At 41.4% G+C, this 22,929-nt stretch overlaps 1 protein-coding gene across 3 annotated transcripts in view; it reads left to right on the forward strand.

The window, feature by feature from the left end:
- ccny (cyclin Y) overlaps nucleotides 1-21,985 on the forward strand; it is a 46,996-nt gene extending 25,011 nt beyond the window's left edge. For 2 of the 3 annotated variants that reach the window (XM_028569812.1, XM_028569811.1), the window contains 10 exons: nucleotides 5,490-5,564; nucleotides 8,213-8,233; nucleotides 9,619-9,653; nucleotides 10,424-10,524; nucleotides 10,692-10,727; nucleotides 11,207-11,264; nucleotides 11,663-11,782; nucleotides 16,608-16,774; nucleotides 18,831-18,993; nucleotides 19,723-21,985. In XM_028569812.1, coding sequence (XP_028425613.1) covers nucleotides 5,490-5,564; nucleotides 8,213-8,233; nucleotides 9,619-9,653; nucleotides 10,424-10,524; nucleotides 10,692-10,727; nucleotides 11,207-11,264; nucleotides 11,663-11,782; nucleotides 16,608-16,774; nucleotides 18,831-18,993; nucleotides 19,723-19,839 — 893 coding nt within the window. In that variant the 3' untranslated portion in view covers nucleotides 19,840-21,985. The remainder of the gene's footprint in view (nucleotides 1-5,489; nucleotides 5,565-8,212; nucleotides 8,234-9,618; nucleotides 9,654-10,423; nucleotides 10,525-10,691; nucleotides 10,728-11,206; nucleotides 11,265-11,662; nucleotides 11,783-16,607; nucleotides 16,775-18,830; nucleotides 18,994-19,722) is intronic. The other variant, XM_028569813.1, reaches the window with a different exon arrangement.
- Nucleotides 21,986-22,929: the final 944 nt, after the last annotated feature.

The raw sequence follows: 22,929 nt of genomic DNA on the forward strand, positions 1-22,929 counted from the left end.
AGGTGATGGATTTCCTTTGCTTTGAATGGAACACTGGAATGGGCCTTTAGCTTGCATTGGGCAAACACGCAGAAGTGCTTTCTCAGAGGACAACTATGGGAATAAGAGCACTGAGTTGTGGCCTGTTTAGGTTCCATCTTCTTTTGGTTTTGTTCTCCATCTTTCTACGGGTGTGTTCATGGGTTTTCTGCGGGGTTTCTGTAGTAGAGCAAGTGGTGGAACTTAAAACGCGTCTGGCTGAAATCCACACGCTGACCTATTCCCTCCACTCTTTGTTCAGCCTACCTCCCTAACAATGTGTAACCCCCTACTTCATTTCCTCTCCGCTTCCTGAAACGCAGGAAGTTGGGTGCTTTCGTCTACCCCAGGTTGGAGAAAACTGGGGAGGGTGGAACCATACCAGAGGTCACTGACACCGGCCATCTAGAGGGACACTCCCGGGGTTTGTGGCCATTCAGCTTCCTGTGTTAAAAATGTGACATCACCAGGAGTTAAGAAAAACGGTGTTCCTCATAAAAATTACAGTATTTAGGTGCAATTTTAAAGAAGACATTTCTTATCACTCAAAACAAAGTGTTAGCTTTCAACACTTATTTGAGACTGTCTGATGTGATTACATTATGTGGTACTGCGCACTAGTGTCACTAACCGTTGAGCAGTGTGTGTGTGCAGCGTCGTTAATCCACCTTCAGTTCTTCTTCGCTGTTCTTTGCTTCTTCCCACACACCCATCTTTTATTCAGCGCCGTGTGTCACTTCCTCCTACATCATGGCTGTGTGTGTGTGTGTGTGTGTGTGTGTGTGTGTGTGTTTTTGTGTCCTTTGAGGCTCTTTAAGTGGCTCTCAAACACAAAAGGACAGTAGTTCAAAAGAGTTTGGACACAATAGCAGTGGCTCGCATGTGTAATCTGCAGTGTACTGAAAGAGGCTCTGTGAGCTGAGGTATGCTCTGTGCTGTAGTCATTACATAGTGTGTTTTAATGGTAGATCTATACTGACGTTTCAACCATGCTCATTTTCACAAGGTTTTATACTGAAGCTGGTTGACCTTTTCTTCTTAGTTTCCTCTCGTAATTCTCCCCAATTTCTCCTCACATTTGCTCTCATCTCTCTCTCTCTTTCTCCCTCTGTTCTATTTTCCTTTTTAATATCCTCCTCCGCTCATCCCGTCCCATGTCAGTTTTCTTGTCTCGTTATTTCTCTTTTCTCTTCTTGCCGCCCCTGCTGTTTACTCCCTCTCTGTCAATCACGTATCAAATCTGTCACTCTCATCACTTCGTTTTCAGCTCCCTTGACCTTTTCGCCTTTTTCTCTGTCATTATCAGCTTGTCACTCTTCTTCAGTCCCTCCATCTCTTGGAATCTCCTTTTCTTTCTCTCTGTTAGTCTATCTGGGTGTTGGTGCCTTCTGACCCTTCCTGTGTGTGTGTGTGTGTGTGTGTGTGTGTGTGTGTGTGTGTGTGTGTGTGTGTGTGTGTGTGTGTGTGTGTGTGTGTGTGTGTGTGTGTGTGTGTGTGTGTGTGTGTGTGTGTGTGTGTGTGTGTGTGTGTGTGTGTGTGTGTGTGTGTGCATGTGCATGTGTGTGTTTAGTTTTCTTGCCTGTGGTGGTGAAGTTTTAAAAGTTAGTATTACAGTCAATGATTAACATGTGATAATGATTAATCTGTTTAAGGTTGTTCAGGATATTAAATTCTTACTTCACCAGGCCACCATACATTTTCCGCAACCTTGGAGATATAATACCAATCTACTGTTCAAACAACAGTGGTTCTCTGTTTCATTAGCCACTGCTATGAACTGCAGGCTGAGAACACAGTGCAGGAATCAACCAAATCCCAACTCTTTTTCTGTTTATGTAATAGTAAAAAACTCCTGTTTCTGCCCGTGGGATTTAACCAGGGCAAAGAACTGACACACAAAACTGATACTGATATGTTGAGTGGTTTAACATAGCAGCCAGCTGCCCTGTCAGGCCTACAGTGTCTGTAGCTGGTTCTGGTTTGGCAAACATGTCAACAACAAGGCAAGATAGTTTACAGCAAAAATTAAAACAACAAAAAAAGACTTATCTTCGATTTTGGGATGGGCATTTTTACTAGTTTATTAAAGTTTACTTTAATAGAAAATGCCAATAGAATTCATCAATAATGAAATAACAAGTTTGTGCAGCGCTAAAAAGCTATTTTACTTTGTTAAACACCAGTTAGCCAGAGGCAGTCGTGCTCTCTTTAACCATCAGAGGTTTAACATGTGACGTGTTAAAATAAAAAATAAAAACTTCAGAATTGACATTTCAGAAGGTAAAACAGAATCAAATAGATTAGGTAACATCAGAACAATGTGATATTAGGAAAGATACAAATAGCTATTACAAGAATTGAGACATAAAAATCATAAATTCTTCTATGACGTTTATCCATCCATCCATCCATCTTCGTCCGCTTATCCGGTGTCGGGTCGCGGGGGGAGCAGCTCCAGCAGGGGACCCCAAACTTCCCTTTCCCGAGCAACATTAACCAGCTCCGACTGGGGGATCCCGAGGCGTTCCCAGGCCAGGTTGGAGATATAATCCCTCCACCTAGTCCTGGGTCTTCCCCGAGGCCTCCTCCCAGCTGGACGTGCCTGGAACACCTCCCTAGGGAGGCGCCCAGGGGGCATCCTTACCAGATGCCCGAACCACCTCAACTGGCTCCTAAACTATGACGTTTAGTTACTTTTAATCTGAAAAGGCATTATGTTTCTATTTAACATAAATGAAGACTAATGCAGAATTTCAGTCTTCAATGTAGAGGTCCTAAATATACGTGTTTTCATGTTTAAGTCAGTTATTTGGACATTAGTCAGATATTTTCTTTCTACTTGCTTCACACGTCTGAAAACAAGACTAGGTCAAAACCTAGTATATGGCTGGACCATGTGTGGTCAGTGTGCTTAATTGTGGCCAAATTATTACAGGGATAGTCAACGGTGGTGTCTATAATGTGAATATAGATATTAAATCTTCATCTGTAGTGGTCCCTGTAATGTGTGTTACTTTGTTGTGTACTGAAGTAGCATCACATGACATAGCATCACATGACATGGTAAAGATACGTTTCAGATAAAGAAGTGTAAACAGACCAGACCAGGTTTTACCTCATGACAATTATGAACCACAGCCTCAAATGTTGGTCTTGAGAATCTGCAGCATTTATTAGTGGACAAACTGAATCCTAAACTGTACATTGACTTCTTCTCTGCTCTCTTCGATGCACAAATGTTAATAGTTATGCTGGAAACTGAAAGTGAAAGATAAGTCGCACTGACATCGTTTCTTTGCACTACTTTTGGAGGGTTTAATTTTAGATGGTTTCTCCTTAATGTGCAGGCCTACTTCTTAGTAGTTTAATCTTTTACTGGGTTTACACTGGCGCTGCCCTCTTCCTTTCGCCACCTATGTTAAGCATTTGTGCTGTTGCAGTAATCATTTCAGCATGTCTTCTATTTATTCCATAATCGTATCTTAAAAGAAAACACAATGATAATCTGTTGTAAACAATATAGCAGACATATTCTATATGATATACAAGATCTGATTCTGATAATTGATTAAAAATGCATCCGCTGCTTGCCAACCTTTTTGAATGTTCTCCTGGAGTTTCAATTCACCTGATTTTTACATGATGTAATATCAAAACCTGTCCATCCACTTCAGTCAGGAACACTCGTCATAGATTTAACCATTTATTGCAACAAATGGAAATACAGTTATACTTGGAGCTGAAGGCTCTGGTCTAATAATGCTCATTGGATCAGCTGAGCAGAATCAGAATCAGAAATACTTTAATAATCCCAGGGGGAAATTATTTTTGTTACAACTCCAGATATACAAACAACATATACACACATTAACCACTGCTATGAACTGCTATGAGCTGCAGGCTTAGAACACTCTTTTTTTGTTTATGTAATAGTAAAAACTCCTGTTTCTGCCCATGGGATTTAACCAGGGCAAAGAACTGACACACAAAATTGATACTGATATGTTGAGTGGTTTGACATAGCAGCCAGCTGCCCTGTCAGGCCTACAGTGTGCTAAGCTAAAACAGGGAGCACAATGAAACCCCCCTGAATACAAGAGTGGGCCCGAATCAAGACATTAAAATACATTTTAAACTTGAAGTCATGTTAACACTCTAAACTAGGAAGGTGTTGGCTGGGGCGGTGGAGGCAAGCTTTGCCACCAGCTGCAGTGTGAGGACCGCCTTGAATGAATGAAGAAATTTATTTCAGACGTGACAAACATAAACCCAACAAAACATCAAAGACATTAACAGATAACAAAACATTCAATAAACAATAAGAAACATTATCAAACGTAGACATGTGTTGATGTGAAAATGGCTGTGATTGGTTTGTGACTGATAGACATGATGATTCAACTAGTGGGCATATGACTTCCGTGTCCTGCATGAACTAACGCAAGCTTAATTATATTTATTATAAAAATAAACAACCCTGCTGTTTGTAATTGTTTTTTTTTCCTAAATTACATAGGCCTACTTGTTCCACAAGTTTACTTGTGTCTGAAGAGAGAGAGCTACAGAGAGGAGTAGGCACACACACACACACACACACACACACACACACACACACACACACACACACACACAGTTCATCTGCGTGTTGCCTACTCTTCCTGTGCTGCTAAGCCAATGCATTAAAATGGGTGGCAGCAGCAGCAACAAAATCCACCATGTACTGAGGAAGTTAATCAGCTGATTGATGGTCAACAGTGGAGGTAAAAGCCTGTACCTGTCGCGCCAATACATTTCGAAAGGACAATGGCCAATGGGGAAACTGCAACGCTGACGTCATCACACCTACTTGGTCCAATGGTGGAACTTCATCACTCAGTGACACAGGGACAAACCTGCTGTCAGAGTTCATCAGCTCGAATGCTCAAAGATCTTTTTCTTGTGATTTGTTGCGGTTTCTATTGCCAGCTACTTTCTAATCTGGGGGTTTCAGACTAGGTGGTATGCGTGTGTACAGACAATGATCTAAAACAAATCTATTCTTTCCAGGTGTGTTTGCTTAGCACATCGATTAGCAAACCGCCGATTACACAGCGCTGGTGCAGCAAACTGTCGGCTGACAGATTATTTTTCCATTTAGTTCAGTCCATTGCAAGAGAGGACGTTAAACCTTGAAGCCAATCCCACACGTTTAACCTCAGAATGGAAGGTTTCAGTCCGCAATGTGTTTTAGTTACTGTGTTTTTATTGCTCACTATTCCTTACACGCTGATGGTTACTGTATATTGTGTTGAATGTCATTTCGTCAAAAGAACTAGTTCAGCTACTAAACAATATGTGCCAGAAGTGTATCTTGGTGGCTGAAGTTTTCGAAATGGTATACAAACTAGTTTGGAATTAAACTCATTAAATCAAATGTCTAATTTGAATGCTGCTGCCTGTAAGACTAATATTTAGTTTCCTTATTTTTTCAGATCTGCCCATGGAGTACAACCCCTCCGATCATCCCCGGGCCAGCACCATCTTCCTCAGCAAGTCACAGACTGATGGTGAGCGTTATGAGCACCTTGCATTTCTCCCAAACCTACTGTTGAAACTTTGACAGTTAAGTTAGGTCCAAATATGCATAGGGATTGTTGGTAAGTGTGTTGAAAAATTGCAAGGTGTCTGCCCTCGCCATGTTAAAATATGTCTGGGGCCACACTTGTTTTCGGCACGCACAAGACCTGCGTAGATGAGGTTGATGTAGTTTGAGGCAAGGGGAAGTTGTGTTTTGTGTTATTGTGATGCATTTTTTTTTGACTCTAGAAACTTTAGATACTTCATAACCAATTCTGATATTGTGTCATTCTTTAAGGTAGTGTCATCTACAGCTGTCTGGAAAGAGTTTCTAATGGCCTTAGCTTTTGGTTGATTCAATTCTTAGCACTCTGATGGCTGAAGGACCACTAAATGCATTCTGTCTGAAGGCTGCAGCTTGAAATATGTCTCGTGCAATTGTAAAGCACTGTGAAAGCATGCCTCATCCAATACCTTCACCAAAATGCATGCAAAAAGCACCAGTCTATTACAAAATAAGCAAGTACATCATACATGCTTGGATAAAATTGCACACAGTTTTCATGTGTAAATCATGAAACCTAGAGCAATGTGGACATCTGTAGAATGCATTAGACACACACATTTCAGATAGTTTCATCAAAGATGTATAGAGTATATAGGGGTGGGATATATTGACAAAAATGAAATCGATATCGATATTCACACGATATTTTTGAAATCCTTCTAGAAGTTAAACGAAGCACTGTTCGGAGGCTATTTCGTTGGTTCTCTTGGGAAAATGTACAAGCAAGATGAAATCATAACAATAAACAAAGGGCTCTGTTCTGTAACATATTGCACACAACCATGTCCTTATTGGAAGCAGTCCTGGAGCTGGGACAGGGCCGGGTCAGACTAGGATCTGATAGTCCTACTTGGCTGTATAGTCCTTCTGACCGGGACTTATGCTGGGATCAGGAGTTGGATGTGACCTGACTGGCCCAGGTGAGGGAGAAGTGCAGTTCTGTATCTTTTTTGATGTTAGAGTATACATGGTCTAGTGTGTTCTTCCCTCTAGTAACACAATCTACATACTGGGAGAAAGCTGGAGGGGAACAGACTTTAAGGACGCCTTGTTAAAGTCCCCTGTATCCCGTATCCAGGTGATTGCGCTGCAGTTTGTTCACTATGGTTAGCAGTGAACCAAACGTTAGCATCGGGGGCTATGTAGACGGCAGTGTGCTGTTTTTGTAGTAAATAAAATGGTCAGTATATTACCGACAGGGCTCCAGGTCAGGTGAGCCGTGCTGGGCAACGATCCTGCAGTTGGTACTCCATTCATTGTGCACATAAATGCAGTCCTCCGCCTCTGGTCGTGCCGGAGTTATGTTCTCATCCTGCCGGTAGATAGCTAGCTCGGCGTGCTAGCGCCGACAACAACCTGGAGGGCTCGGTCAGGCTATTTCCTCCGGGATGTTATGAGCCGCCTGGAAGGCTCTGGTAACGGCTGTGTTGTATTGTGGTCCTGTATTGATTAGTTCAGTGTGGCTGTACGTACTTGTATAAATATACACCGAGAGGAGAGCCACTGCAATGACTGTGAACGTCATAAAGCACAGGTAAGAACTAGTAGCAGCTTACTCTCGTGCGGGACGATCGTGATTTTGTACAAAAAATACAGTCAAACAAACCCCTACAGTATTAAAATCGCTACATATAATTGTTTAGAAGGTTATAGTGTGCGTTATTTGTTTTCTCTTTAACTTCCTTCAGCTCTTTTTATGTTTGGGGGGTCGGATTGTACAAATTATGAAATATTCGATATCCCAATTTTGCATATCGTCCAGACAACAATTTGGATATTATCGTCTAAACGATATATCGCCCACCTCTAAGAGTATGTAGTATGTTAGTATGTTTTATTATGTTTTCTCACCACTTTGCATCTCCTCTCCTTCACCTCTCTCCGGGCCCCTTTGACATCCATGTGGACTCTGTGTTTTTTTTATCAATTGCCATTGATCCTCAAAAACGCTGTTGAGAGAAGTCATTCAAAGATAAGCATTGCCTTATGTAGCAGATTGCACCTTAAGCGAGAACGCGGTATCTTTATGTTTCAAACTCATGCAAGTCAAATGATAGCACATGCTGCCTGCTTTGTGGAAAAGCAAGCTGTTCCATGGATGCAAGGGATTTCAGATGTGGAGCCAGACAAATGTACTGTCGATCAACATCCTTTTATCCACCATGTAGGCTTGAGGCAGGCTCCTGTGGAAATGGTATACCAGCTGCCTTTGCGTCAGATGTTTTGAGTCAGGCAGAGAGGACTGATCCTGTAGCAGTCTGGACCCTTCAGAGTGACAGTAATGCATTTGAATCAACTGAAATGTGATGAAGTTGGTTTCTGAGATTGACTTTAGCCATAATCTCTTTTCATAATCGCTTGATATTGTTCCATTTGCACACACTGGAGAAACGCTGGTTCAGCTGAAGAGTGTGTAGCCTGAAGGCTGATGTATCGATCTGATATCACAGGTGCTGTGTTATTAGCCTTATCCTGCTCTTGTGTGAACGTCTGCTGGCCTGTTTTCTTAACATATTGTACATAAATACTGCTACGAGACACAGAGACAACTTGGACTTTGTGTTTTTTCAGTTGCTGTGCCCAACAAGAGAGGTAAGCATGTACTGTATGTGTCTGGTCTCTGTAGGCGGATAGCACTGCGCTCACTGTGTGTTTGGGCTTGACTTTTCATGTGGTCTTAAGCTTTCTTGTATTCTTGTACTTGATCTGTATCATTTTTCTGTTAGCGGGTGACGTGCCTTCACTGCTCAGCTGCTGATGTCTTTGTGTGTGTGTGTGTGTGTGTGTGTGTGTGTGTGTGTGTGTGTGTGTGTGTGTGTGTGTGTGTGTGTGTGTGTCGGTCTGCACTGGGCTGCAAAAGAATTGTGTTTTCATTACTGAAATGACACCTGACACATATTTTCCTCACCAGCAGTGCTTAAGAAAGCTTTTCTACAGAGGTGTGAATGAAATATAGGATTCAACTAGGAGTATGAAGCTGTGATTTGACATGAGCATCACAAGAAATTGTATAGACAAAAAAAAAATGACGGGATTTTCTTTTTTATTATTTCAGAAATCAATTCAGAAATCACTGCGGTCAGGATTGCTTATTTTTCCACAAATATATGCAGCCCTAATTATGGCTTAAGAGTCTGCTGCTTTTTGCTAGAAAGCAGTGCACACATTCACGACTGCCCAGAGGGGGTGAAAAAAAAGCCCATAACTCGTGCATTAGAGCATGTGTGTGTCAGAGAGGCGAGAGACAGACAACGCCGGGGTGAGAGGCGCCAGACAGCTCACTACGTCACTGTATGTGTGATGCTGCGCTCTGCATCGGCTCCAGTTTGCTTTGCCAGCGATCTTTGTTCCCTTGTGTGTTCTCCTACATCAGAGTGAACGTATAGACACACATGGATGCACAAACGCACACAACCGCCTGAGCGCTGACACACAGCTGTGTACGTGTGTGTGTGTACGTGTGTGTGCGTGTGTGATATGCCGTGCACTTAGTGGAGTGAGCTGTATAAAACTAACACATCCCCACGTCCATTATGCAGAATTAGCATTCGTATGAACCGAAATGGAAACAGTAGCTCAAATGACAATCTCTTGAATGAAACAGTCGCTATGCTTCATTTAATTTGGACTCATGTAGGCCAAAATGATGAATGGATTAAATAATTAGCTCGCACTCATTCCCACACATTAAACCACAATTTCCAATGTAGCAGGAGAGAAAAGCCATTTACAGGATTCTTTCATATTAGCTTGCCAAAACTGCCATGCTTTGTTCAATGTAATGTAAAATAATTAGAGAGAAAAAAAAAACCCTGCCCAGTCAATATTTTCTCAAAGTAAATGGTAATAATAGGGAACCTATAAACCCTGGATACATGCTGCTCCCTGTCTGTGAGGGTTGTGTACTGCAGTCACACTGAGCTTGAAGCATTGCTGCCTGACAACGCTTACACCTGTTCTCTCATCTTCCTTTTCAGTTCGGGAAAAACGGAAGAGCCTTTACATCAACCATGTAAGTAACATAAAGGGCAATGTGTATGATACATTAATAAGGGCAGTAGTGGATGTTACACAAAGGCTTAAAACCATCAGGGTTTTTTTCTTTTCTTTTTCAACTCTCAATTATTTGGTAGTGTAATACAATTCAAAGTATTGTAACGGTGCAAATGGTGATTTTAATGTCTTGTATTGTATTTTTTGTTGCAAGTTCACACACATTTCGGAGAACAAGGTAAAGTCTTCAAAATAACCACTAAAATAATCCAACCCTTTGATCATTGTCCAGCCCTCTTCAAACAACACAGATTCCACTCGTAGTCGTAGCCATGTGGACAATGAGTTTGAAAGATGCCGTTAAATGTCATTATTTAGATTCAGTGACAAAAGTTCCATCACATCACGGTGTAGTTCGTCTATGTCCATTACTCACTCAGGCCAAAGTGGAGCAATTGCTAAAAAAAAAAAAAAAAAGAATTACCCAGTTGACATGATAAAGCTGTGGTCCAGTAGTGTCAGATGCAAATGAGGCAATTCAAAGAAAGTTCATCAGGAAATGGAAGTCTGTGGCTACTCTGAAGATGCACTCCACTATAAATGCCATCCCAGCATGCAGCCATGTCAGGCGCAGACAGAGGACAGACAGAGATAGTTTGTGGGCTCACTGTACAGGTGCCCTACTTTTCATGTCTGGTATGAGGCCTCTTGGCTGGTCCCAGTATGACTGAAATAGAGACTGACGTGTCTGTCTGTCTGTCTGTCTGTCTGTGTGTGTGGGAACTCCAGCATCATCCAGGCCCGGTGAGACGGAAGTACAGCTCATGTTCCACCATCTTTCTTGATGACAGCACTGTCAGTCAGCCTAACCTCAAATACACCATCAAATGGTAACTACAATACTGTTTTTGCCAAACATAAGAGAAGTCATAATCTAATGTTCAATCTCTGTGACATAAGGAAGAGAAATAGTTTTGGCTTATTTCCCTCTTATCCTGGTTTAAGTTTCAAATTAATTGCAATGTCCTTTTTTGTGTGCGCTTTTTTGTCTTTACAGTGTCGCCCTCGCTATATACTACCACATAAAGAACAGGTATGTTACATCTTTTCATTCATTTATTAGTTCATATTTAGTTATTTGTTTCTCTCCGTCTGTGTCAATTTCAAAATCCTGCATCAGTTATCAGCATCAGAGGTAAGCAGACAAAGATAAACCAAAAAAACGGCCCCTTTTGGCTCCAAAGCTTATGTTGAAATGTCAAACTCTTTCAGTATTGTGTCATTCTGTCCGATAACTGACTCCATATGAAGCCTGAGTGAACTGGGCATCCTTCTGCAATAAAATTTGGTCTTGTAGAAGGGTGTAGAGAGTATACATCCTCTCTTTGTCTCTATTTACTATAACTGGTAGGAATGCCGTGTAGTGCTGCTGTTTGAAGTGCAGATAAATCCACAAAAATGGCTTATTGAACAGGCAATCTGACGTCCTATTTTAAATGAAATGAGTCTCATGCCATCTGTTTTTCATTTCTATTATTCCCTGATGTTCCTCCTATCTGGTTGTCATTCCAGAGATGTCAATGGAAGAATGTTGTTAGACATTTTCGATGAGAAACTGCACCCGCTCACGGTAAGTCTTTAACTGAAGCTGTATTTCCATTATGTGAGCGCTGTAGAGCTGTAAGGACCCATCAGCAAGACAAACCACACATGCTGATGAACAGCATAAACCCACATGGATCAAATAGAGAGGAAATCTGTCTTGTAATCTCGGGAGCCATCTGGATCGTTCAAATGTATTTTCAGTAATTTTTTTGGCTTAACAATCGCAGGGTTTCAGTCCAAAAATGTACATAACCACCACTTTGCCTCAAAAACTACAGAACACTGTATTGAACATGAATACTCATTTGTAAGCAAAAGTCTCAACTTGCAGCGCGTGTTTCCATTTTTGGTAAACAGTCACATCAAATGTTGTGAACAGAGTGAATCTTTCATTCTCATTTTGTCTGTTATCTTCTGTTCTAGAAGTCTGAAATTCCTCCTGATTATGACAAACACGACCCTGAGCAGAAGCAGATCTATCGCTTTGTCAGGACGCTGTTCAGCGCCGCACAGCTCACTTCTGAGTGTGCCATTGTCACGTTGGTAAGTGTATGTGTATTTCAGTGCCGACACCAGGAGGGAGTGTTGCCTCCTGATTCTCTTTTTGCCCTCCCTAGTGCCATGTGCTGTCTTCTTTCTATTGCCCTCCTTAGACTCTTTTCACACATTTATATTTGGACCTTAAATGTTCCTCTTAGATCCTATGAAATGCTCAATATATCCCTCTATTGCATCCCCACAAATGTAGAAAAGTTAACTAATTGGTAGACCAGAAAATTGGAAGGTAACACACGAATTGTGACAGGATCAGTTTGATCTGTTCAATTTCCGTTCAGGATGAAGTATGTCTGTGCCTGTAGCACAAACCTAATTGGTACAGCAGGTTCTCTCCCCGCGACTTCTGACATCCTGCGCTGCTCACCTGTATTAAAAACAAGGACAGCTTCTCTCTCCCTTGTATCGAATTTCTTTCTCCATCTACTCCCATGACTCTTTGTTTCTTCTAGCATTTGTTTTGTGTGCTTTCTCTTATCATCAAACATTACAATTGATTTAGTATAATTAGAAGTCTTCATTTTTTAACCAGGTTATTTATATGCTTTATGTATTTATTCAGGTATTGAAAGAAGACATGCATATCCACACATTAATATAGAATAAGGTTGATTTAAGTGTGCCGTTTGTCCTATATTTCAAATTTATAGTTTTCCCCAACTTTTACCATCCTCGTTCAGTTAGGAATGACTTCTCACTCCCTTCCCACTCATCTGCCCAGAAACACGTCTTTCCACACTTTGACGCTCTGGCCACACTTTGACACTCTGGCCGACACGTGTGTCCCCAGGGACTCGGGAGTGCAGGGTTAACATGGCTGGCCTGGTGGCCTTGTATTGAATTGCTATGCTTCCTGACAGATGCACAAATGTGTGAACTGCATGTATGGGTGCGCCATTGTGTGTCCAAACAGTGATGGGAAAGCAAGCACACTGATGCACAGTGTCTATAGTGATTCTATGTCTGTGTCTTGATCCATGTACAGGCGTACTCTTAACAACTCTCTGTGTGCACACACACACACACACACACACACAGAGAACACACACACACACAAACACAGAGCACAGTCTGGCACATGGCCTGCCTCTCCAGTCCCCCAGAGTAACGTCTGGCATGCTATCAGTAATTGAATAGGGCTGTTGGCTTGTGGTTATGGGGTTAGCTTAGCTGACACAGCTAACTTTAGACAGGGGAGTCTCCCTTCCCTTCCCAATCATCACATCATAGGATAGGAAATGGAAACGCGTCTCTCTGGGATGGAGACCCACAACATCTTCTTTTGTGAAGACGAATCATTGTTCAAGATTTCCAGTAGAAGGCACCAAGATCTAGGGGTGAGAATCACCAGAGGCCCCACAATACGATATGATCACAATACGTATGTCACGATACGATTACATTGTGATTTTAAACATATTGTGATATTTTACGCTGTATTGCAATTTATTACCTTCCGTACGTTCCGTATTAGCCTGATTTGTTCAACTGCTGGTTAATCTACCTAGCTTAGCTACCTACACTAACTGAATAGCCCTGCTGGTAATATATAATACATGAAGAGTAGGAAGACACCTGTACACCATTAACCCTGGCTCTGTATACTATCGATTATCCCAGCAGAATGTGTATTACTAGTTTGTTGTTTAAATGCGGAACACTATTTGTTGATGGTTTTTGAGTTTAAACTTGGCATGCTGACTAATATAACATAGTAAAACAACCACCCGTCAGGAATGTGGTCAAACTAGTTTCTGACTGAACCACAAACTGTAAATCAATTGATTCATGCTTTGGCTTCCCATTGTGATGAAACGTACTGAGTATGCTGTTTAATCCCTATCAAACATTTTCTTATTTCAACGTGTAGTCCAGTTGGAACATCCTCGGTTTCAGAAGCCTGTCTTTGAGGTTAGTTTAACCTTTGAGCTCCATGGAGAGCAGTTTTCTCTGTCTTGTACCAAACCTCATCTGTGACATCGGCCCACGAATCACAAAACTTAATCATTTGTGTTCACTGTGGTTGCACAGGGCTACTGTTTGCCAACCACACTGCCTCTGGATTCTTTGCTCTGCTTGTTTGTATAGTTTTCTCTCTGTGCTGTTGCATTCATATTGCTCAGCATGTGGCAGCCTGGCTCTTATTTCATGCGGGCTTTCTTCAATGTTTGCTGCCCACTGCCAGATGATTGTACAGTATATGTGGTGTCTATTGGCAGACTCTGGGCCACAACAGAGATAGGTTAGCACTTCCTGCAGGCACAAAGCCTGACCCAGCATGACTTGTACAATTAGCCACCTGAGCTGTGCTTGTGGGCAAGTCAAACCCGGCTGCAAAATAGGATGAAAATTCTTTTTCTCAACCTCTCCCTTCTCTTTGCCTTTCTATTTTTCCAAACCACAAGGTTCCATTTTATGTCCCATAATTAGACGGTAATAATCATCATCTAACAGAAGTCTGGGATTCTGTTTAGGTTTTTAAGTCACATTATACTGACAGTGCTGCCACAGTGCAGATTCAGACTGTCGGTGTATTGCACTCTGCCAAAAAATAATACAGTATCTCTGCAGGCCAGATTTGTTTTGTCAGACTTGTCATCTGAGATGACAGATTTCGAAGCTTTAAGCTACAGTAACTGGGCTAAATTCAGTTGAGCCTGCAGTGCATTTTATTTATGGAAAATGAAAAATGTAGTTCCCAGTTAGCCGGGGGGAAATTGTTTGTTACAAGAATAACATTTATTGATGGTATTAGATCATATCTGTTTTAAACTTTACCAAATTACGCGTTCAGAAAGTCTGCCCAATTTCTACTAATACCAAAAATACAAAAAATTAAGTAGACTAGTTGTACAGTATGCTGGAGTGAAATATGTATTAAGATTACTAAATAACAGAAACAGAAAACTAAAAGTAAATACAAATTTAAAAAAAGAAAAAGGTTACATGTGTATGTTTGCACACTTATTACATAGGGAGGCTGTTTATACTTTACTGCACAAGGGAAGACATGCACTGTATTATTTGGTAGTGTGTGGTGATATTAGGGCTATCCCAAATACAATTTGTTTGTGCTTCGGTACTAATCAACAGCAAATATTCAAAGGTTCGGCGGTGGTGGCCATGGGGAGGGGACTGATCAGGACTCGGGGCACGTTCAGACCAACAAAAGCGATCGCCGCAGGCTTGTGCGGCAGTGGGAGTGTCACTCAAACGGCTCGATTGTGTGACGTCCTGTTGTGATATTTAACCCCCCAATGTAGCACAAGTAGACTTTATATTTCACAATTATGGTTTTCCGTCAGATCGTTTATAGATCTTGACATTTCTGTCTGCATGAATCTTCATTTCACAAAAAAAGACAGAATGAAAATAGACAAAGCGACTGTGCTTTGTTGTTGCAGGAAACAGTCAGCTGTTAGACAAACTCCTGGGCAGTGCAAACTTCCTTGTGGCATCGATAGAGGCAGTGATGTTTCCTGTTTACTGTACAGAACTCTCACACCGCCTCAAAACGGACTGACAAGCCTGACCGACGGTTACATGACTGGCCACCGCAGCGTGACGTCGAGTTGCGGCATTGAAGGAAAAACAAAACCAATATACGAATCCCAAAATTTTAAATCAAATGCCTACCCAACGAACAAATATTCAAGTAGTCGAATATTCAGATCCAGCCTTAGGAGATATGTGAGCTTTTATGAGAAAGCTATAAGGTATGCTTCCGTTTGCAAATTAGACATTTATGCTGCGTTCCAGGCAACCCGTAACTTGTGTTTTCACAACCTTCTACCAGTGAAAGTGCTTACTACTCGTGAACTCGTACCAGATGGTTGTTCTTCCAGTTACAGTTTTTGACATCACACACACATAAACAACAATGGCGACCCCCATTGATGCTGTACAGACGCTGTTTATTAACCGTGATAAGTAGAAATAAATAGATATAAATAGACAACGTAAAGTAACCTAGATAGCTAACGATCTACCCTTTGGCTAACGCTAGCTAGAAGGGTTTGTGGTGACTTTGCCTGGAACGCTACTAACTCGTGAGTTGTGACTTGAAGTCGTAACTTACGGGCTAAAAACTGTGTCTGGAACGCAGCATTAGTCGTCTCCATGCAGCAGATCACTTCAACCTTTATGCCCGACTACGACTTTCTAACAAAACGATGATCAGTGGATCAGAGGAATCAGCTTCTGTACAAGTATTCCATCTTGTAAGGAACAGGTGCTCAGTGTGCTTTGTGAGCCGTAGACTGTGGGAATTCTGGCTAGTGAAAAGGGAGAGCATTGAAATGGGGAGAGAGGCAGAGAGATGGAGTGTTCCACATGGATATTTTAATGAGCGAGCTCCAGGGAAGTTGGGCTTCTTCAGCTTCTGACATCTTGTTATTGTGGTTTTTACCTATAGGAGGAGTTGGCAGGAGACTGTAAAACAGTAAAGCAGCAAACTAACTGCACATAAATGTAGACAGGGAGAGCAAAGGCTCATTAAACACAGATTAAACATGGAATCATACTAATAACATGGAATTGTTGGGTCTCTGTAAATTATAGTGCAGTCTAGACCTAAGACCTAAGTGTCCTGAGATAACACTGGTTATGATTTGACAGTATAAATAAAATTTAATTGAATACATTGGATGATAATACACAACAAGCTTTTGTTATATGTTGTTATGATGCGTTCATTGTAAGGTAAGATGGCAGAATCCACAGGGATCTTAGTTTTGTGTATAATTTTGAGTGCTTTTTATGTGATAAACAATTATGTCTTTTTTTATTGTCATGTGACATCTCTTTGTCCAAGGTGTATTTGGAGAGGCTCCTGACCTACGCTGAGATCGACATTTCCCCTGCCAACTGGAAGCGTATCGTGCTGGGAGCCATCCTCCTGGCATCTAAGGTGTGGGACGACCAGGCGGTCTGGAACGTCGACTACTGCCAGATTCTCAAGGATATCACTGTGGAGGACATGTGAGTTGCACTTGTTGCAAACACAGAAAATGCAATGCACACACAACAGACAGGCCTATCAGGCTGAGGTCAGTTACCATTAAATGTTAGCAGCTGCTGCCAGTGGTTATTAGCATACAGATGGCTCATTGACAGTATTTTGTTTCTGAAGTGTCTTATTTTTACCCAGATCCATTCCCTCTTTCATAACAGTAATTATCAAGCATGAAATGTGTTAAAGATAATTATGTTTCTGTGTTTATGAAGGTGGCATTAGATGTGTTTTATTATTTCTGCACTAAAAGTGTAAGCCTTTTATAGCCAATCTTTTCATTTTCATTGCATAATCTATTGCAAATAAGCCGAAATAAATTGGCTATTAACTTAATAGCTTGGTGGTTCAGTTTATATGTGAGAGCCAATAATTATCCAGATGTTAAAAGCTATATAATAAATAAAAACAACACGGAATTATTGGTAAACAATACATTTTCTGATCGACTAATTGATTGTTTACTAATTGTTTCAGCTCTCCTTAAAACGTGTGTTGTTAACCCCACCTGGTACACAGTCTCAGCCATTGTTATTCACCGTTCCTCTTAATTACTGTGCCTGTCTTAAGATGTCATCTACCCTTTGGCAGAGCAAGATTCATGCACGTAGGCCTGTAAAAACCACGCACCGATAGAATTTATGGTGCTGTCATATCAGGGATTTCTCGCACCTTTATCAATAAAGAAATCGTATAATTCCACATGCTGTCGTGTCACCAAGCTAGAAATAAGGCTGGTTTATTAGTTCCTTACAAGCTGACAACAAGAAATACATGGCTTTTACTGGACATCATCCTCTATTACAAAGTAAATGAACATTGTCGTGTGTAAGACAGGGAAGTGGCATCTTGAGCATGAGCACCCAGCACTCTGTCCTGTATACCACATCCGTCTTAAATCCACAGGAATCTTGGCTGGATTATTCTGAGAGGGAACACGATGCTACGGACGTGTTGTCACTGCTGCCACCTCTGACCTCTGCTACATTCACACTCGTCTGCACCCGTGGCTGTATATTCTTGTCCTTCGGCTCCGATTTTTACAGAGCAATGACTGTAATCCACCTGTTTGGGACTATTTCCAGCGAGAGGAGCCCATCATGTGTTTCTGCCGTGCTCCCACATGGCATTTTACCGGACGGTGACTCAGTGCTTGACCAGAGATTGCCACGGAAGATCAATTTTAGTCTTTTTGAATCCATGCTCTGGAACATAGCCTGCTGAATAACCCTGTCCACCCCCAGCAGGCACACGCTTGATGTGAAATAACTGCAGGGGAGACGGAGAAAACACTAAAAGAAATAGATGAGAATAGCTGAATTAGTGCCACGGCGAGATAAAAAAGAAGCAGCGTTATTAGGCAGAGCTTGGCTACAGTGGAGTCTAAATTTAGCCCGTTTGTTGCTGCATGCCTGTAAATGTGCGTGGGTGGGGAACAAAGGCTCGGAAGAAGAGATGAATAGCACTTCTTATGCAGGTTACAATTCAAAATGGATCGACCGTGACTGAAGATAAACAGATGAAAGTGTCTGTCAGTGCGCTGCAGAAGGGATCACAGAGCTGTGCAGCATCAGGCAGTGCATGACAATAGCATTTTCAGGATGTGGGATTAATATTCTTTTTTACACATGACGCTCAGAGCTCTTTTGCTTAGATATCACTCTTTTTCAGTATGACGAAAGGCTTATGTTTGGTGGGTGTACTGGGGATTTACTTGGTGCATGTGTATTGGTACTGTACATGTGAAAATAACACCCACCGTCTGTGTGAGGTGATGGATTTGCCAGGATGGTTTCATGAGCACTAACACCCCCTCTCGAGTCTCTTTGTTTCCTCTTTCAGGCTCTCTATACAGAATGTATTTGTAGACAGACAATTTCCGAGATCTAATAAACTTTATTTATGGTTCCTAGCTAAATATGTGATTATTTTAAGCTTGTCAACTCACACATCCTATCTCTCTCTCTCTCTCTCTCTTTCTCTCTCTCTCTCTCTCTCTCTCTCTCTCTCTCTCTCTGACAAAAGGAATGAGCTGGAGCGTCAGTTTCTGGAGCTGCTGCAGTTCAACATCAACGTGCCATCCAGCGTCTACGCCAAGTATTACTTTGACCTGCGCTCCATGGCTGAGGCCAACAACCTTAGCTTCCCCTTGGAACCCCTCAGCAGGGAGAAGGCCCAGAAACTAGAGGTGAGTAGTACACATGCATACACAACTGGAAACAGAGTTTGATTACAGTTCATACAGGAAAAAAATATATAAGAAAAATCCATCTTAAAATATCAACCCAATTTATTGTGGACTGAGGATGTGGAATACAATGAACTGAGGCCGTTTGGCTAATTAGTATTTGGAGGGGCCTCAGCTCAACACACAGGCGGCAGATCATCTGCTGGGTGAAGGACAGGGTGTAGGACTGTGTTGCTGTGTAATTAGCTTTACTGCCTCAGCATATGGCTCTCCCTCCCTATCCCTCTGGCTTTCTGCACTTAGCATCTCAAACAGCAGCCACGACGTTGATGATCATTGCCTGCTCTGTCCAAAAGACTTTCTGTTTGACCAAAGTTAATAATTGTAATCATTTTTTACATGTCATAGCAGGAAAAACACAGGTGTAATTGATACCATTAATAAGGACTGCATTCCATTTACCCCTATTTTCCACCGTCCGCGCTGCATTCTCAAGGCGTCGTGCAAACCTCCCCCCCTTAATAGACTGGAGCCATTTGTTAATGATATTAGTTAACCACTGCTTCTCCTGCTATGACAAGTCAAACTGTCTGCTGTGAAAAAACTGTATACACTACAGTGTGTGTATTTAGTTTGTTTTGGTTCACAAAGCACGGTAGTTTCCCCCTAATAATGATTTTGCTTCCAGTTCTGGCAGGAAAGTCATTTCTGTCGTGTTTAATCTTTCAGGCCATCTCACGGTTGTGTGATGACATATACAAGGACTTGAGGAAACAAGCCAAGAAGCGGTCAGTGAGCGCAGACAACCTGACGGTGGTGCGGTGGTGTCCAGCCATCATTTCCTAACACTGGCCGCCTGTAGCACGGAGATAGACCTGTCAGACATACTGTACTGTATTTCTGCCTGGCAAGGCAAACCAGCTGGGCAGCACTCCTGTGGATCAGTACACAAATACACACACACACACACACACACACACACACACACAATGCGGCACTTTTACAAGTGTGATTGCACCCTCTCTGGTTGTTGTACATAAAAGAAGTCTCACTGGCTGCCTGCATTGAACCAAACAGAGCTGAGCTGAACCAAACTGAAGTGTGTGTGAGTGAATGTTGTTGAAATAAAGACCTGGACTGCAGAAGAAGAGGCCCAACAGAAATACAGCTGGCAATATATGAGAGACTGTGCGAAGTTGGGAAAAAGAAATAGGAACAAGCTTAATGCGAAAAACAGACGGCAGCGACAACAGCGTCCCATAATCCTCAGAGGCTCCACTCGCTCGTATGGTTGATTGAGGGAGGCCGTGTACATTCCTTTCATTTTAATCTTCTGGTTCAGTCACTTCCTTAGCTGAAGAATGAGATGGTTTTTTTTCTTTTTTCTGACAGCTTACAGGCACATTTAAAATGTAAAAATTCCTCAATTTGTTTGAGTGTTTTGTCGGCGTTTTATCTGTTCTTTTGCATTCCCATCCAGCAGAAACCTCTGCGAGCGAGTCCAAGCATAAACAAAGCAGAGACATGTACATTCCGCTGTTACCTTGAGTGTACAGTTGATACATTTTGACTGGACCACATATCATCGTATTCATTTACATTGTAGCCATGTAGTTAAAGTTCTCAGTCCGAGAGCTAACACTGAAAAATCAAGTCAGTGTTTAGCTCAGGGGCGCTTTGAAAGGACCTGGGAGTTCAACTGTCACAGTTAACAGTTTCTTTTACAGCACGGCCGGCCAGCCACCATTCAGATACAGCTATTCCCTTAAAGCAATATCCATGCATTGCTTTGTTGTTGTAATTCAATACGATGAAGCATGCATACTTGGGAGAAGACCGACTGGAAGACAGTGGTCCACTCCTCTCGGTCAGACGTGAGACATAACTGTAGAGCTCATGTTGTACTTAATTCACTGCCATTGTCCTGACCTATGGTGCCTGTAATAAGCTAGTTTAACACCTCTCCCCTTTCTACCGGAGGAATGGAACAAATAACTGAAGTATTTTTCTTATTCTTTAACATTTTGTGTGGGTTTTTCCAGCTTACAGAGAGACCGCACAAATGAAATATTGACATTCAGAAGCCACGTTACAACACATGATTTGTCAGGGTTGTTTTGTGTTGTTCTGGAGAGGACCCAAACGAATGAAAAAGCATTACGTGATGATTCAAACACCACTTACAAAAAGATATGTTGTATACATTTTGCGAAATTGTCTCTGTACAGTGTAAATACCGACGCCGGTGTGCAAAATCTGTAGACTGAGGTCGTATTGTTAAAAAAAACGAATGATGTTAGAATATGTATATCGGATCAGTTTTTACTGTACACAAGGGGGGTGGTTCAAATGTTGGATTCTTTGTTCCTATAACAAATCAAGTAAAGACAAAGGTGATGTATTAAGATTTAAATGGGAGACACCACTTTTTTTCTGTTTTCTTGTTACAATGTTTTTACTCTGCAGAAAATGCCAAGTTATGTGTTACATACTGTATATCCTATATAGATAATAGAAGACAATTCAGGCTTCTTTTATTATTTGTTGTCATTTTTAAGATTGCCAGATTCATGTTCTTAAGCGATGCTGCTTGTTTCTAATAGGCTCCCATTAATGACGAATTGTAGTAAAAGGTTGTCAGGAAAAACTACAGTATAACTGAATACATCAATAAATAGTATTGTTAAGAACATCATTTAAATAAAGTGTATAAACTCCAACTAATAGGTAAAAAAAAAAAAATGTGGCACACATTACATTTCCGTACCATACATTTATCTATCCCCTATTTGCCCTAAGCAACATTTCCTTCTAAAGATGATGTTTTTGCTGCAGTACTGTGAGTGGCCACTTGGACAAATTGGCAGCAAAGCTGAATGGTGGCGCTGTATCAGCTCTTAAAGGTTCTATGACATGCTGGTTTGGATGCTTTTATATAGGCCTCAGTGGTCCCCTAATACTGTATCTCATGTCTCTTTTATATAGGCCTTAATGGTCCCCTAATACTGTATCACTGCCACTTTGCTTGTTTGAAAGCCATGATGTCTCTCTCTCATTGGTGGGCCAAATTCTCTGGGCAGGCAAAGCAGAGAAAGGGGAGGTAACCTTGCTCCTTATGACCTCATAAGGAGAAGATTCCAGATCGGCCCATCTGAGCTTTCATTTTCTCAAAGGCAGAGCAGGATACCCAGGGCTCAGTTTACACCTATCACCATTTCTAGCCACTGGGGGACCATAGGCAGGCTGAGGGAACACATATTAATGTTAAAAAAACTCAAAGTGAAATTTTCATGCCATGGGACCTTTTAATACATCCATGGTTTAGCCTTTCATTTGCAGTTAAGATAGCTTGCTCCACTGATGTTACACACACCTGCGCACGCGCACACACACACACACACACACACACCTGCAAAATGTGTGCAAAGACTAAACAATTGGACAATTGAGATGAAAAATAAATGACTTTGTGAAAGATAATACATCTGCTTATTTTTTATTTATTTTTGAAGGTTAGAAGAAAGTCTTAAAGCTTTATATTTCTGTTTATTTAACTAACGGTATTATTTATTGATGTATACAGTTATATCTTTGACTTTTCAGATAACCTTTTACTGGGGCTGGGCAATATATCAATATAAATCTATATTGTGATATGAGACTAGATATCATCTTTAATTTTTGATATCGTAATATGACACGTGTGGTCTTTTCCTGGTTTTAAAGGCTGCATTACAGTAAAGTGATGTCATTTTCAGAATGTTCTAGCTGTTCTATTTTTTGCCTTTACCCACCTAATCATTATATCCACATTACTGACGATTATTTATCTAAAATCTCATTGTGGAAATATTTTGTGAAAGCGCCAATAATCGACCCTAAAATATCGTCGTAATATCGATATCGAGGTATTTGGTCAAAAATATCGTGATATTT

Source organism: Perca flavescens, chromosome 22 (assembly GCF_004354835.1).
Source record: "Perca flavescens isolate YP-PL-M2 chromosome 22, PFLA_1.0, whole genome shotgun sequence".
NCBI lineage: Eukaryota > Metazoa > Chordata > Actinopteri > Perciformes > Percidae > Perca > Perca flavescens.